At 41.7% G+C, this 17,021-nt stretch overlaps 1 protein-coding gene across 4 annotated transcripts; it reads right to left on the bottom strand.

Annotated features, from left to right (window-relative positions):
• Positions 1–67: 67 nt before the first annotated feature.
• On the bottom strand, positions 68–17,011 carry IL4R (interleukin 4 receptor). 4 transcript variants are annotated; one of them, XM_055803444.1, is made up of 11 exons: positions 16,864–17,011; positions 12,043–12,156; positions 8,369–8,510; positions 6,742–6,896; positions 5,493–5,647; positions 4,747–4,903; positions 3,868–3,967; positions 3,236–3,305; positions 3,021–3,097; positions 2,542–2,915; positions 68–2,418 (listed from the first exon to the last, which is right to left on the bottom strand). In XM_055803444.1, the coding sequence occupies exons 2-11, from the start codon at positions 12,110–12,112 to the stop codon at positions 653–655; spliced, it is 3,066 nt and encodes a 1,021-aa protein (XP_055659419.1). In that variant the 5' UTR covers positions 12,113–12,156; positions 16,864–17,011; the 3' UTR covers positions 68–652. The 4 variants fall into 4 exon arrangements, with proteins under 4 accessions (XP_055659419.1, XP_055659417.1, XP_055659418.1 ...); XM_055803442.1 differs by having other exon boundaries at positions 68–2,915; XM_055803443.1 differs by having other exon boundaries at positions 68–2,912; positions 16,864–17,010.
• Between the last annotated feature and the right edge of the window lie 10 nt (positions 17,012–17,021).

Genomic DNA, 17,021 nt, shown 5'->3' with positions numbered 1-17,021 from the left:
GTAGAAGTATGGAGTAACTCTGCTTGCTTCTACGTAATAAGAAACTAATAATCAGTAACAGCATTGCTTAAGCCTAGTGACAGTGATCTTTATTTCAGGTCTTGATTAAGCAAGTATACAAACATACACCCATGCTGGGGCTAGGCACACGGGACCTTCCTCCTCCATTCCCCACCCAATAAATAAATTATGGAAGCTGCGTGAGGCTGCCAGTACAAGTAAATTCCCTTCTGACCTGCACTTAGGCCCCACTTCCAGGGGTGTCAGCACCTTCCACATCACCTCTGTGTGCTTCCCAAGCAACACACAGAGTCAGGGCAATAACCACAGGAGCTGCATTAAGAACTCCTGCTTTGTGCAGCTGCTGCTCACTTTTAGAGAACAATCACGGCCAGAGAGCCTTAAGCTCTGGCTTTGCTGCCCCGACAAGAGTTGTAGCTGAAATTATTAGGTGCTAACCTCTGCTGTCCTGCAGGGGCCTGCCTCACATACCGGGTGCCAGCCCTGCAGCAGGTGTGAATGTTACAACCCACTGAACTCACATCTGAATTGTAGTAGCCCTCGTTTCAGGCAAGATCAGAAGAAAAAGCAACATTTCAATTTGCCATACAGTTCATTTCCAAAGACTTTGGTTCAGGCTTGGCAACAGTGACTAGGCTACCTTCATGTAGCAGTTGTCTTCCTGAGCAAGAGCCTGTACAAGTTTCATTTTTTTTTCATTCTTCCTGTTGTATTCCCTCAATAATTCTACTGGGCTTTTTTTAACTACAGGTGCCAATCTGCAACCCTCACTGCAAATGGTGCAAGAATCAGGACAGAAGTCACCCACAAAAAGAGGAGGCGACACCTTATCTGAGCCCAGGGGCTCTGTGCTTTTTAAGTTCAGCCCAGCGCTGTCCAGTGATTCTTCTGGCAAGCTAGCTGCTGAGCCATACCTCCTGCCTACTGCATGCTTTATCATCTCTTTATTTTCCCCGGCATTTCTTAGGTGGTCATGCGTATGGCAGTTAAAGTCAGTATTTAGTCTGTTACTGTTGCTCTCTTGCATCCCTTTACCAGCACAGTTAAAGCTGCTAGCTTTAGTCCACTTCATAGTTCTTTCTCTGTTGTTAAAATACTGACAGTTCTGTTCCAACAAATGCAACAGCTGTTCGCCTCTGCTGGTATTTTCATCTTTGCTATTACTAGACAGCTCAGTAGAGTTGGTGATCCATAGGCTGCCATCACTGGTCCGCATGACATTTTCATTAGAGGCTAAACCTGGGACAACGCTGCAGTCAAAAGCCTGTACAATCAAACATACTTGGTCATCTGTCCTCTGGTCAGGTTCACAGATTATGGTACCTGCAGGGGTTTCTCTCAGGTTGTTGTACAAAAGATGAATGAAGGGTTCATACAGTGACCTAGAGATAACCTCACTGTCATTGTCACTGTATGTACCATTACATTTAAGTGCATTATCAAAAGGTTGATAACCAGGTGGTTGAAATCCAATGGGGCAAAAAATTCCATTTGCTTTCTTTTGAAGATTTTGATATGTTACTTGCTTATGTATTTCTTTTTCTGGTAGGAAAACTGAAGCACTCTCATTTACATGTGTGGGGGAAGATGGAAAATCAGCATGTTCTGAACAGGTGTTTTGAAACTCAAGCTCAGTGCAGGGAGATCTGTAGTTGGTATAACATGTCTGATTGCTAGGGGGTCCATAAATTTCATCTCCACAGCTAAGTTCTAGTGTCTCTGAAAACTGTGTCAAAGGTGGTGAGGAGCACATATTTTCAAAACACACAGTCAGGCTACTGTTAGCCATAGATGGAGACAGAAGGGTATCAAAGCTTTTATATACAGAGCTACTTGGTTCCTTGAATGCAGACACAAGAATATCAAAGCTTTTGTAGGCAGAACCACTGGGCTCCACAGATGAAGACATAAGGGTGTCACAGCTCTTGTAGGCAGAGCCACTGGGCTCCACAGACGGAGAGATAAGGGTGTGAAAGCTCTTGTAGGCAGAACCATAGGGCTCCACGGAGGGAGAGATAAGGGTGTCAAAGCTCTTATATGCAGAACCATAGGGCTCCACAGAGGGAGAGATAAGGGTGTCAAAGCTCTTATATGCAGAGCTACACAAACCCATGGATGGAGACACAAAGATATCAAAACTCTCATGTGCAGGGTTGCTTATTCTGTCTTTTCTGGTCAGAGAGGATGGTTTATTTGGAGCTTGCTGGATCAGGACACACAAGTCATGCTGATTGTCAGAACTGCACGGAGAAAGGCTTTGATGAACCATGTGCTGAACATCTCTTGCATCCAGAGAAGCAGAGTTTGTGCTGGAGCTCCGATAGCCAGATTCAAAGGATTGTTCTGATTGTTCTGACTTCTTGCTAGCTGTACTGCAATTGTAGTCATCTTGCGAGGCTTTGGTAAAAATGGAGAGTGTATGAGAAATATCACATGGCTGCCAACTCTGGGCTGCACTTTCTTTTGGATTTTGCTGTGATGGATTTTCTGACTCGAGATTCTCAAAGGTTTTATTCTTACCTGTGATGATGCCTGGGTCTTTATTGTCTTGCACGTTTTCATCTACCAGGAGCTCAAGAAACATGTCAGCTAGTGCATCATTGTGTTCAGTGTGTTCTCTGAGAGCACTGACACTGTTCTCATCAGGCTCAAACATGGTGATTGGGTCACTAGTCTCTTCCTGGCTCTCAGCCTCAATGTCTGTTAAACATTCACAGATTTCTATAGACTCTTCAATCAAAATTGTCTCAGGGGTTAAAACTCCACTGCTGCCTTTTGGAAACCACTCTCCAGACTTGCTGTGGCAACTGCAAGATTTCTCAACATTCCTGATGTTATCTTTTCCCTTGAAGCTTTGGCTTGGCAAACTTTGAACCAGACATTTCTTGCAGCTTCTGATTTCGGAAGCGAAAAGGAAAGGACAGTTAATGTTTATGTAATGGGAAACTATTTTATAATGTAAAGCAGAGGTGTTGTTTTTTTTCCTTTATCTTACTTACATTTGGTATTCCATATGACTCTGCTTTAAGTCATGGAAAGGGAACTTAATTTCATCAATGTAGCACAAAACTGAAAACTAATGAAGATATAAATGAGATTCAGGACACATGTGAATTGCATTTAGTATCCCTGCACTAGCCAGACAATAGCACTTGTTACATATTCTACTTCTGGTGATCAGGAAAAGGTATTCTTTGCAAAGTCTGTCAATTACCTTGACATTTTTTACAACCAAATGGCTCTTAGCTGGATTTGGGATTTGATCCCACCATTCTTTCTTCACTCTGCAAAGGAAGAATTAAAATAGTTTGCTTTGACTGCATTTTGGCTTCATTAGTGTATACTTCCCTCTTCCGTTCTTTCCCTCTTACAGGAAACGCTGTGCATCTCCAAGTGCTGCTTTTCATTAAACGAGTGCAAATATGTTTATATGTTTGGTGCATGACTGCTCTGCACACCCACAGTCACATATTCTTCTAATCATGTTTGAAATGATGTGCAGAACAGACAGGACCTCACTTTCACATTACCACTAAAAAAAATTTAAAATTCCAGCAAACACTGGGGTTGAAAACTGACAGACCCCATAACTGCAGCCTGTTTTGGACGCTGTTAACAAGCCCATTCTAGTACAACTAATAGAGAATATTCAGTTACCTATACAGAACATGACAGAGTGCAACTGATTCTTGTTTATAAAATGTTTGCTCAGAGAACAAGATAAAGGTGCCTAGGAAAAATAAAACATTTGATTCCTGTACTACTAAACATTCAGCTAATCAATAGCAATAATGATGTCTGTGCAAACTGCTCATCTATTAAACCTGTGAACGGTACAATACATACTTGGTAAAACAGAAGTAACAAGTTACAGATACTGCCATGATCAGTATGCAGGAAACTGGAACAGCCATCTGCAGAACATCTTCAGCTGTTACTTGGTAATCTGTTAAACATACAGATTTACATGTGTATGTGCATATACATACAAGTACTGGCAATACTAAATTCATTGCTGTTCTCTGAAGGAGTACTTTTTAAGGTGCAAAAGAAGGGAAAATAAAGCTTCTGGTAGGTAAGCAACAGAACATACACAGCTACCAGTGCTGATGGTGTGTGGCATGTCTGAAAGATCAGTACAGGTATTGTGGTCAGTTACTGTGAGTGTTAGGAGCTGGGAGAGCCAACACATACTGTGAGGCCACGTGCCAGCTCTCTGGGACAAACCTGTCACATGGTCCCTAAAACCTCCACTGTAGTACAGCTATGCTTCTTGTCCTCTCTTTTGCTCTTCAGACATTTTTATAAACCCTCAGCCCTCTGATGGTTAAAGTATTGCTTAATTTGCAGCCTGCATCTCTTGGTTCATTTATACCCACTTGCTCTTACGTCAATGTTGTTCTTCAGTTTAAGTATCTCTCCTACTTCCCTGGTGTCTACTTCATGAAGTATTTATAGAGAACACACACATCCCCTTTCAGCCTTTTTTTCACAAGGCTAAGCAATCCTACTTCTCTTGGTCTTCTCTTCCTTAGTTTCCCCAGGAGTTGCCTTTTTACATCTAGTCTCTTCAGAAGCCTGTACAGAGGTATCCACGATACATTCAAAAGGATGAAGATGATGATTCTGGAACTCTCCCCGAGAGGAGAGTGGTGGGGTATATATGATATGGTTTATAAAACTATACCATCCTTTTATCAAGCTGCTATTTGTTACTATACTTACCATAGTGAAATTCAACTTTGTCACTCCATTCACTCCAGTAAGCTGGGTAGTCTGTATAGTTGCACCTTACACTTGCAGCATAATCATAGCCTCTCCTCAAGGAGCTTGCAGTAATTTCAAAGCTTTTTGTCTGGTACTTAATGGTTTTTACAGAAACCTGAAAAGACAGTAAGAAAGTTCACTTGGATTTCTTTAGGAGCTGAAGTGTTAGTGACAGCAATTAAATAACAAGTGTTACGTGTTTCAGCGACCTTTCACAAGTGAGCAGATGAATGACTGTATACCTGATCTGCTGCGTGTGATACTGCGTTCTGTGGTCATGAGCACATGGTATGTGTGACATGCCACCATGCATGTTCTTGCCCTATCAGAAGCAGCCCAGTGCTAAAGTGGATTGTTCAGGAGGATGTCTGAAACCCCTCAAGTACACCACAGAGCCATGAACAGCCTCTGGCTTCCTGAGGTCCAAGGAGCAAATTAATTTCAGGGAAGAGAAGCATTGTATTTTCAACCTCTGCCCTGCCTGCTGAGAGCATCAGACCACTCTGAGGTGGCAGTCAGATTAGTTTCAGTCCTTTAAAGCCCACCTGAACCTCCCTGGGGGAACGTGACCTACGGAAAGTGTGTGATCAGGAATATTGTGGGATATGCCCTTGCTGGCCCTTACACCAATAGCCATGAAATGGTTTCAAGACTTTTCAGACTTGAAAGCTCCAGAGAAAATGAAGAGACTGGCTGTCTCTTACCTCTGTTGGGTGCTGCTTCCTCCAGTATTTCACTTCATAGATGACCGGCTGTCCAGAGAGCATGGATGGAGGAGAGTAGCTCTCCTCCCAGGTCAGATTGAAATTACCATTTTCAACTTTCTCAATGGCAAGATTTTTGGGGGCCCTTGGCTTAACTGTATGTTAAAAAATACAAATAAGGAGAACATGGCAACGGGAAAGCACTGGTGGAGAGAAGCAGAGGGGCAAACATTCACCAGTGACCAGAATCTCACTGCAGTCAATGCATTTAGCTCTTTTCACTATGCTGTAGCACAAGGAGATAGAGGCCAAACCAGAGCAACTGCAAGGTATTCATATAACAAGCACAGATTCTTCAAGCTGGATGAACAAACGGCAAGTTCAACCTTTTGGTGCACTGGATGCAGCTTTTAGCCTGGAAAAACAGGAACGACCTGTGCCCTCACAATAGCACGCTGTACCGTGGGGCAGGCAGGAGCTTCTGACAGCTTCACAGCCATGCTGTCCGGGTGCATCCTGGCCACCTGACTGAGAAACTGATGCAGGCTCCTGCTTATCTTGCTGATGAGCAGCAGAAACAATCAAGTATTCTGAAAAGAACCATCTCACCCATGCAGATGTATGTCTGCCTCAGGTAAGTGAATGATTTCTGAGTCTTTGAGGTGACAAGTGTGAACAAGTACACTGTTCTAAACAAACTAGGTGCCCAGAGACATAAACCATATCTACACTCTGCCCTGTGGAAGAGCAGTCATTAACTTCTTTTACAGTAATTGCTGTTGGATTATAACAACCAGTGATAAAAAATAATCTCTGCTCATGAGGGATGATTCAACTAGCATGAAAAATCAGAGTACGACAGAGACAGGAATGGAAGAAATCTCAGTAGCTACAGCCTAGTGTCTTTGTAGGAACTGAAAGTGGCATGCTCCTTTTCATCCTTGAATTCCACAGCCACAAGTAAAACGCACTAATGATGCCTAAGCCGACAAACTGCTGCTGGCTGGCAGCTGAGAGGGTACAGCTAAAAGAAGAATCACCCTCTGCTTGCCCCATTACTTACACTCTTTCCTTTACGAATCTACTCCAGAATCAAGATTTCTAAGCCAAACTGATTTTGCATTTAAGCCAGCATGGCACTTTTCACTTTCGACAAGGAAAAACTGTTCCAGTGACATGGATGAAGAATTAGCTAGGATTGCAAAGCCTGGAAACTGATGTCCTGGTGACAAAGTAAGCAGTTTCTTACCAACCAGGGCTGGCGTAACACTGTAATTCCACATATCAGTCCCATTGAACTGTAGAGTTAAAATATATGTGAGGCCTGATACAAAATAATCCGAACATATTGTGCAAGTGCACCTTAAACTGTTGTCTTCATTTTCAGGGACACACACACTCATTCTGAAAAACAGGCAGAAAATTATGTGATGCTTAGAGTGTGGCACGCTGTTTCTTGATAAGGTGAAATCAAGCTTCCCAATGTGCAGACCTAATCATATCCAAGACAAACAAGCTCAGTTCCCAGAAATGTTTAGCCCCAAAAAACCCAAACCAAAACTGAGCTCCCCCAAAACCCCACCCTCCCCAAACACCCCTTGGATATCTGTATTGTACAAATGAAAAACTTGACAGAAAGGCTAAGGATTGATCCCAAAAGGAAAAATTAACACCCTTCATCACACTTCAACCTCTGGAGTGGACTGTCAGCTTGCTAGTATAGGAACAGGTTTACTACAGTGTACAAAGATACTGTTATTTGGTTATTTAGACATCTGTGTGGAGAAATCATATGGAGAGGAACAGGATAGCACAGAGGCATCTTCCTTAGTAGGAGACAATGACTGGCCCTGCTACAGGTTAGGGACAACAGTCTGTGCTTCAACAGAGTTAGACTGTATGCAGAGATAATCACCTGGGTTCTAAGGGAGAGTACCTTTCACACAGGCTACAGACTGGTGAATCAGGTAAGATTTCTCCCGAAGGAGGTTAAATTTCACAAGAAACTAAGGTTGGGTAAACTTATGGGAGCCCTACCACTCTGTCCTGGTTTCAGCTGGGATGGAGTTAACTTTCTTTTTAGTAGCTAGTACAGTGCTTTGTTTTGGCTCTGATGTGAGAACAATGCTGATAACCGCACTGATGTTTTTAATTGTTGCTGGGTAATGTTTATATTCAGTTTCTTGGGCCTTGCCAGCCAGCGTGCTGGAGGGGCACAAGAGACTGGGAGGGGAAACAGCCAGGTCAGCTGTCCTGAACCAGCCAGAGAGGTATTCCATACCATGGGACGTCATGCCTGGTATAGACACTTGGAGGGTTAGCTGGGGCAGGGGTTGTTGTTGGGGACTGGCGGGGCGTCAGTCGGTGGTGAGCAGTTGTACTGCGCATCACTTGTTTTTCCCTTTTCCTTTGGATTTTATCCTTTTTCCCCACCTTTCCATTATAATTGATAATATTATTATTTTTTTTGTTCTTACCTCTTTATTCTGTTTAAATTATTACATTGTTCTTATCTCAACCCTCAAGTTTTACATTCCTTTCTGATTCTCCTCCCCACCCCTCCGGGTAGGGGGGAGTGAGCAAGTGGCTGCATGGTGCTTGGTTGCCGGCTGAGGTTAAACCACACCACACTCCTACAAGTGGGACCTGATCACTCCTCTGTATGAAGAGTGCAGAGAGGTGTGCAGAAGGGTAAACCACAGAACAGAGCATGCCGTTAACTGCAGCAACCCATTTTCCCCTAGCAAGAAGAATAATCTTGATTACTACATCTTGTTCCAGGCACCCATAGTAGAGGGAGGGAATCAAAGCTGGTAATGGCTACAGAATACATGAAGTTCCAACAATGATAATGTAACATCTTATTAAACACTCACTGTTTAGAAAGAAATTCCTTCCTGTAGTACAGCAGGAATTCTCTGGAACAGTTAATGTCTGCAGGCACCTTCCAGTGACAAACCAGCTCTTTGTCATAGTCAGTGACGCATGCAAATTCCCGTACGTGTCCTGCAGACATAACTAGGGAGAAGCAGCACACAATGAGAAGCAAGAGAATAAAAAGAATAAATTAGACTAAGCAGAAACATTAAATTTTCCATCTAAACAGAGCTACCAACTCCCTATACATTAAGTGAAAGCATTGTTATTTTTTGTGTTCTGGGTAAACTGAAAGAGATGAGTGTCACCAACTGTCTCCACCTTTCCAGAGAGAATGCCTACAGTCCTGGAGAGAAAGAAGGTGGTCCGCAGTAGTAATATTGAAACAGAAAGGGATAACTCATCCAACACAGCTTCCAAGCACAGAAAATCGCATTCTGATAGCTCTATCTAAAACACATCAACATTTAATTATAAAACAGCATAATCCTATGTGTTAAATACAAAAGGTTCAAAAGCCAAAATGCAGATAATTAAGTCTGACCACGATCACTGCCTACAGGTGTGTACTGGTGTTTTACCTACAAGAGTTCCAAGGTTCCCAAACACATGCCCTCTGCCCCTCCGGAGCAGCTCCCCACTACCTAGATCTTCCTGTCACAGGCTTTCTTCTAATATATGCCTTTTCTTAATTTCACTCAGTATTTCCTGTTCCGTCTTCTACTTTTCATTATTATGACAGTGTTTGGAGACCTGGAGAGCGAGTCACATTGTTCTAAGCAGAGTAGGTACAGAGAAGCCCAAGGCCACTGTGCTCCCCAGGTTCACATTTACAATCTCCTTCACTGGCAGTACTTAAGAAAAAAAATTGAAAGCATACTTTCATCATCCCAGACAATTCTCTGCCTTCTCTGATGTTTGACTTCTCTGTTATCAGTAAATACTATTGTCTCCCTTTTCTTGCCTAAGTTGTACAGATCTAAATCCTTCTCTCCTGCTCCACCTCTCAACTCCCCGTAACAATTTTGAATTTAGAACCAGCTTTAGCTGTTTTTTTAGAATCCTATTAATAGGTATTTTTCTGATAGTTTCCTAAGGGATTCTGCTAGAAGTTTTCCTGTGGCAATTATACAAGGGCGAATTTTGTTTACATGGCCCAGCACACCAATCGCTCTCCATTCTTGTAATTTACATTGCAAATTCCAGATTAAGTTGCCAACAATTCACATGCTGCAAGATACCTGTCCTTCAGCCACTACTGCTTGATTGGCTTATTCTTTCCAATGGGTACTTAAATTTCAGATTATTCCTTCCAAGCAAAAACTTTTGATGTCAAAAATACCCAATTTTATCCTTCCTACATTTCTACTTTTCTGTAGACCACATGTGTTATTTATTCTGATATGACTTCTGCATACTCTGATACAGTACAGTATCTGCAAATGTAGTAAAAACAGGATGGTCAGATGCCTTTTAGTGGACATGATATGTAACACACAATGGGATCCATCACCAGATCCTCTGGTACTTCAATAAAAACCTGACTCAAAGAAACAATTGCTTAGTACTATCAGAATACAGTCTTTCACCCTCATTAAAATCTACACATCACTTTCACTTGCCTTCTAAAAGACCTCCCATAAAACTTGACTACCAAGCAGCCTTGGATCACTTGAGTAAGCTCAATAACCTTAGTGGGGCTCACTTATGCAAATGAGGATTTACAGCAATGTCAAGGAACTATTTAAAAATTCTATAAAAATTGTAATCTAAATTGTCTGGTATATTGACTCCTTATAAACCTAAAACTGACTGCAGTTTACAGCTTCATTATTGTTCAATTATTTAGAAAATGTTTTATATTATTTACTAAGGCTAGATAGTTAGCTTGTAGATAAGAACTATCACTCATATCCTTTTTGGATGGCAGCTCCACATTTAGTCTCCTTTTGTTCTGATGGTCCCCAATTCTTCAAAAAAAACCCAAAATCGTCAGAAAAGCAGCAAGTTAAAGATTAAACTTCTGCAATACTTTAACAGTCACACTGCTCATTTATTTTGAAAGAACCGTTATCTATCTATCCTGTGGCTATTGTTCGTATTTGGTTGTCATTTGCATTTTTATGACTAGTTTCTTTTCTTCCACTTCAAGATATACTTTTTAAAGAAGTACTAACATTTTAAGCCCTTTAAAAGGTGAACATCATTATTTTGCAATGTGTGAATGATCTTACAATTTCAAGAATACTTCAATTAAATGAAGCTCTTCCTGCTGTGTTAAGCTATGACTAGCAGCTTTATCTTGCCTTTCAGAGTCCTCATGTCTTTCCAGAACTCTAAAGTATCTTCTCTCTTCTTTTCCTGTGACCGTCTCCCTTTGCTACCTCTGATAGACATTTTTTTAAACTTTAGATATTTGAGAATTTCGAAACCACATACAGTACAGTTTGTTTTCAATCCATGTAGTTAAAAAAGGGAACCGAAATACTGGATTTCTTTTTTAATCCTCAACTACAATACAATGCTGAAGAAACTTAAAACATGTAGTTAACCAGGGTGGGGTGACAAGATGACAGGGGGGAAAATCTGTAAAATTATGCCCTGATAAAGTTCATTTACAGAAAATGTGGGATTACCTAGATCAGATGATGCAGCCAATGCGCTCTCGCAAACCTTCATCCTTCACATTAGTTCAAATTATACTATTTCATAGTACACAAGAAAGTAGCTAATAAACATTTTTTAGAGACAGGCTATTTTGAATTTTAAGTATTTTGGTTTGCTTTTTTAAGAAAAAAAGCAAAACCACTGTGGACTACTGTGGAACTACTTAAAAAGTACAGAAAGCAAAATGTAAGATTAATTTTCCAGAGAATAAAAATGCACTGCTGGAAAACATGATTTCATATATCTAATTTTGCCTTTATAATCAAGTATCACAAAAGATACAAAGAAAAAAAGTTTCATATTCAGCTCCTGCCAGTCAAACTTCAGAAAATGACCATTAGCTATCAAGCAGCATGAAGACTTAATGCAGCCACATGTCCTGCCAGACCAAATGAAGGGTGCAGTGAAGAACACACAGGACACTATGTCAGTCACCTGTCCCTGCACAGACACAAGCCAGAGCACGTAATGTCTGACAGCAAGCACCTGCAAAATTTGTTCAAATTCAGTCAACTACATTTCCCAACTCAGTAACTCTGCACACTTCAGAGAACACAAATCGCCAGATGCCCTTTAACAGCAGACCTAGAGGCGATACCTACAGCATCCCTCCTCCCTCTCAAGGTCCCACATGGCAAACAGTGGCAGTTATGAAAACAAGCAAATGAGAGACTAGTGCTTTCTGGTCTTACAGGATTTCTGCAGAGATGTCCCTGGGTTACTGCTGAGCACCTTCTTTGTAGTAAGGTGTCCAACAGAGTTTAGATAATGGGGAAGCAAGAAGACTTCCCAAACTACGGTTTCTCCTTCCTGCAAATTCCTATTTTTTTTCTTGCCCATTTGGAAAAGGTCAATTAAAAGAAAAAAATAAGAATTTATTCTAGTATACAGATTTCTGACATTTGAAGTTACTACACATTTTATGTTAATTAATGATACTCGTGTTGCCTACTAGTCATGGGAAAATGAACCCCAATATAATAATTTAAAACATTGAGAAACATACCTTCACTTGTTGAATAGGTGAAGAAAAGGATCCACAGGACATGCAGTGCAGCACTTGGCAGTCTTGCCATTATCGATGCTAGCCAGGTTCAGTAGGACAAGGTGTGCTGAAATTCTGAAAAGAACATTATTATAAGCTTACACCACTGTCCCGGTTAAGGTTTGGGTATGTATAGTTCTTCCTCTGCTAGAAGTTAGGATCCTGCAGTGCCTGGTTCCCCTAAAGTTAGCTCACAGAACAACATTAAGCATGGAAAAATAAGGATAATACAAACAAGCTACAAGATGTTCCTGCAAAGGTTTAATTACAGAGGATGCCAGACTGACATTGGCAGCGGACCTACTCTTTTCAGCTACTAGAAGAGCAAAGCTGCCAGTATGCGAGCTATTAAAAGGGTAAGCACTAGACCAAAATTGCTTACAATCAATATACCACCAAAGCCCTACAATTCTACTCAGGCAAGTGAAAAAAAATAAGATTGAAGCATCTGATCTATTGACTAAAATGTTTTCCCCAAGTCCTATCACCGGTACCCTAGATAATAAGAATACCATCCTCTTGGAAAAGATTTTAGCAAAGACTTCTGAACCTTGCTTCAACAGAGTGTAGATTCATTAAAACAGTAAATAATTAGAAGTTGTAAGACACATACCTAATCATGATACAACCAGAACAACTTCAGGGAAGGAAAGTTATGCAGCTTTTACGTATTAAAATTATTTAAGCACAGATAAGCTACTTAAGTAAACTGAAAACAAATGAAATAAAGACTTCCAAAAAAACTTCTTTCCCCAAGATTTCTCTGCTAATGCAATTCAGCCACTTAGTATAATCCAGATCATACTCTGGATTAGATATGGCTACCAGCTTTCATTTTTTTCTGAAAAATGAAACACTAGAAATGTATGTGATTACATACAAATTTACCAAAATTTTAAATGCAAGTCACACTAACTACTATGGAATAACCATGACTTTGCATTCAGTATAAAGGGGGATAAGACTCATTCAGCAGCACATTCTCTTAATACACAACCCTTTTGTCTCTTCCTCTCCTGCTCTTTGTGTTTTCAAACCTCCGAGCCTGGATGCAGTGTTTTTACTACCTGCATGCTACAGTTGCTCTGTTTACATTTGCAAAGTTCCCATGTGGCAGGATATTTTTTTATTTCAAAACCTCACAATTCTCTGTTCCACTCAGTAAAGAAGAGAGAAATCAGATCTCCTGGAGCAGAACAGTGATGTTGGGCTTTCTGCAGAAGTTCTGTTAGATTCTGAAGCAGAAGAGACCGTTGAAACTTACCTGTTAATGGTGGTTTGATACCCTCTGCTACAGCTACAGCAGTAGAACAACCTTTGACACTTCTAACGATTTGAGCTTCACCAGCTCACAAGACAAAAGGAACTAATGAGAGATCAGCAACTCTGCCACCCTATAAACTTATTATGTAACAAGCTCAGGAAAAAAATCATGACCTTTTGAAGAAATGTATGTGGGCACTGAATACACATAAGGATGTGCAGCCTCAAAGGCATGCTACCAAAGCCACAGGCCCTCAGATAACTCCTCTCCAAAACCGGGAAGATTCTCAAGCACAGCTGCTGAATATTTGCTGTCAAACACTCAAATAGAATAAACACAAGGTAGGCAACAGCCAGATTCTCTCTCGGTTGTGTAAGGGACAGAAAAAAAAAAATCACTTTTTAATACAGACAACCACACCTTTTACTGATAAATATATCTACATAAATCAAACTACTGTGAAATGTAGCAATAGAATCTTTTTTTTTTTTTCAATATATTTAGAATTACTAGCACTTCACTTATGATCAATCTTTACTTCAGTATGTTGGCTCCAAGGCAATTAACTCATAATCCAAGTTTCTGCACTTGTCAGAAAAAGTCATGTTTAATGATACTGTATTTCTTCTATTCTCAAATGCATGACTGACCACTCTTCAAAATAAGCTTCTGAAAATTAAACATGGGAAATGTCAACCTTAGAGGTTCATGGGTAACAACACTGTTAGCAAAAATAGAAGATTAGAATGGAAACTCTTTTGTGACCTTCTCTGAGGCAGTTACTGCTCATCTAGCAATAAAGGACATACTTGAAAGACAAATTTATCATAAATTCTCAAGAGATGAGCTTTTAATGTTTTAGGAACAGACAAAACACGACTGAGCACAGTATAAATGTTTTTAGAACAAAACAACTGCCTTTGCTGCTGCTGGGGCAGGGGGAGAGGGGAAAAAAAAAAAAAAAAAAAGCAAACTGCTCCAGCACAAAAAACCCTTCTTCTTTTCTTCCTTTTTCCTGGAATCCTCAAGAGAGGAAGCATTTGCTTTCCAGTCCATTGTTAAGTAATACTGCTGCATGACTGCAGTTCCAAGAAACTCTTAAACTTTGGCAGAGAATCCTGTATCACATAAGCATCATCACATAAGAATCAACAGATCACAGAGCAAAAAGTTCCCCCCTTCCCCAGGGGGAAAAGATGTGCACATGTTGATGAAAATGGAGTTAACCCACAGCTCAAAAAAAAAAAAGAAAATTTGTGCAGTTTTGTTATTTTTTTTTTTAAGAGTAGTGGACTATAAATCCAATACAAAGGGAGGAAATTTTAAATCGGCAATACCTTTCCTGTCTGTTAGCTCTAAGTTATTCTTTGTATCAGATAATAAAATACCAATCTTAAACAAGTACAAAACACATATAGAGAATCCTAAACTGACAGCAAACCTAGTAATCCAAATATATCTGAGGAAAGTAAGGTATAAAAGATGTGACTTCCCCAACACTACGAAAGAAATCTCTATCAGGGCTAGAAGCAGGTCTATGAGATCACTGGCAAAAGTTATATGCTTTGATGTTTATCACTCCTGTCCCAACAAAAAATACAGTATGATTGAAAAGATTTCATTTACTGTCAAGAAAAACAGTAACAACTTCTGGTCCGGGCTTCTAAAGAAATTACAGGCATAATTTGCAAAACCGTTAAGCCCAAGGAGTAATTAATTCCCAGAAGACAGATGACAGTAATTTCTGCTTAATTTACCTTTGCTGCAATTGTACAGGTAAAGAAACACTTGCTATTTCAAAGTGGCTCTTTCCGAAATTAAAATACATCTTGTCTTATGCTTTCTGGTTTAAAACATTAGCTGCAATTGCAGACTAAAATGAGATAAGCAGTATGTAGCAAAGCAAAAATTCCTGAACTGATTTTGTATCAGAATTTAAATAAGTCAGGGAGTAATTTCTATCTTTTTTTATTGCTGCTTTTAATTGATTTTTTTGTTCCCCTACGTGCCTACACAAGATGACAGACCTACAGGAACATAAACCATAATGCCTATCTTTGACATGCAGTGTGACTCCCAGAGGTAACTGCACAAAGTACATGTATGGTGAAAAGCGCAGGCGTCTCTGACAAAGTGGGTTTTCACAAGAATTTGGAAGTTGAGGAGGAAGTCCTGTATACTATGTTAAGGTGGAGGTTTAGATGAAAGGGTAGACTTTCTAACTGGAAGATATTTAGAAGTTCCAATAATTAAAGGATGGCAGCTTTGGTCAATGAAGAGCCAAAAGATAAATTCAATAGTTCCCACTTTGTGTTACCTAAACTGAACAACAAACCACTGCCACTTGCTGCTTTGCCATCCAGTTAATACACCGTTGTGTTAATGTTATCTCTTCTTGCTGAGACTACTACGGCTGGACAAGCAGAAACTGAGATCTGTGGAGAGGTCCGTAGATTACGGATTCTTCAGTGGCGAAGCTTTGTCCCATTTTTTATTTTAAAGGGCATAATACACATATTATTGTTTATCTGACACAGTATTTCCTGCATCACACTGTTTGATCACTAAAGAAGGAATTTAACTTCAGAATGGTGTCTTTTAAAGGAGTAAAGCATTTTTTCCCATTCTTTTAAAATTAGTAATTTTACTAATATTTTAATATTAACCTTGTTCTACAAAATTCCTTCGTGTAGTTTGGGATATCATTAATGTTATTTGATGTGACAACATACAAATGACATCTGCATTTCTGGAGGGGGACAGGGCACATTTGGATAAACCTCTCCTCACAAACACGAGGAAAGCCTCTCAAAATGAGCAGATCGGTTCTTAAAAAAACCTTTACGACTAAACCTGCTAAAGTTTCTGCATCCCAGCCGTTTTCATATTGAGAGGACAGAGGCCAGCAGAGCACACACACCACGCCACTGGGGCCCGTAAGCAACACAGCGCTCTCACTCCGTTGGACACACCGCGAATCAGCGCCCGCAAGCGGCAAGGCACGTTGGGCACTTTCTAACTAAGGCCTGACAGGAGCTACAGAAACTGCTTAACCCTGGCACGGTGAAAGAGCCCACACAAATACCCGACGCCTGGACCGCAGCGGCTCCCCCCACCCTGCGGCCCTGAGCCCCGGCTGCGGGAGCTCACCAGGAACCGGCCCCAGGCTCTGCCGGAGCGCAGCGGCCCGGCCGGCCCTCAGCGCTACACCGGGCAGCCGCCGCCCTCCGCCGCCGGGCTCCCGGCTGAGAGGAGACCTCTGAGAACCGCACCGCTCCTCTCCCCTGCTACCTCAGAACACCGACCCGAAGGCAGAGTGAGCACCCGACCGCCGCGTCCTGGGCCTCCCACCTCGGAGCGGTGACCGGCGGCATGACCACCCCGCGCCGCCCGCCCGAGCTGCCCCCCGCCGGGGCCGCCACCGCCCCAGGAGCGCGGAGCAGGAGAAGACCGACAGCGCGCTCCAGTGTGCGCTCGGCCCCAACCACAGTTAATAAGAAGGCGGCCTCCAGCAGTACCTCGCCTGGTCCGGCCGCCGGGCCCGGGCTTCGGCTTCAGTTTCGGTCCGGGCGGGCGCGGCCCCGCAGGCCAGCCCCGGCACAGACGCCACGCTCCACAGCCCCGCGGCCGCGCTGCTCTGCGCCTCCCCGCCGGCAGCAAGAGCTGCCCGCCCCGC

Source organism: Falco peregrinus, chromosome 5 (assembly GCF_023634155.1).
Source record: "Falco peregrinus isolate bFalPer1 chromosome 5, bFalPer1.pri, whole genome shotgun sequence".
In the NCBI taxonomy this organism is placed as follows: domain Eukaryota; kingdom Metazoa; phylum Chordata; class Aves; order Falconiformes; family Falconidae; genus Falco; species Falco peregrinus.
This window is presented reverse-complemented; position numbering and strand designations above follow the sequence as displayed.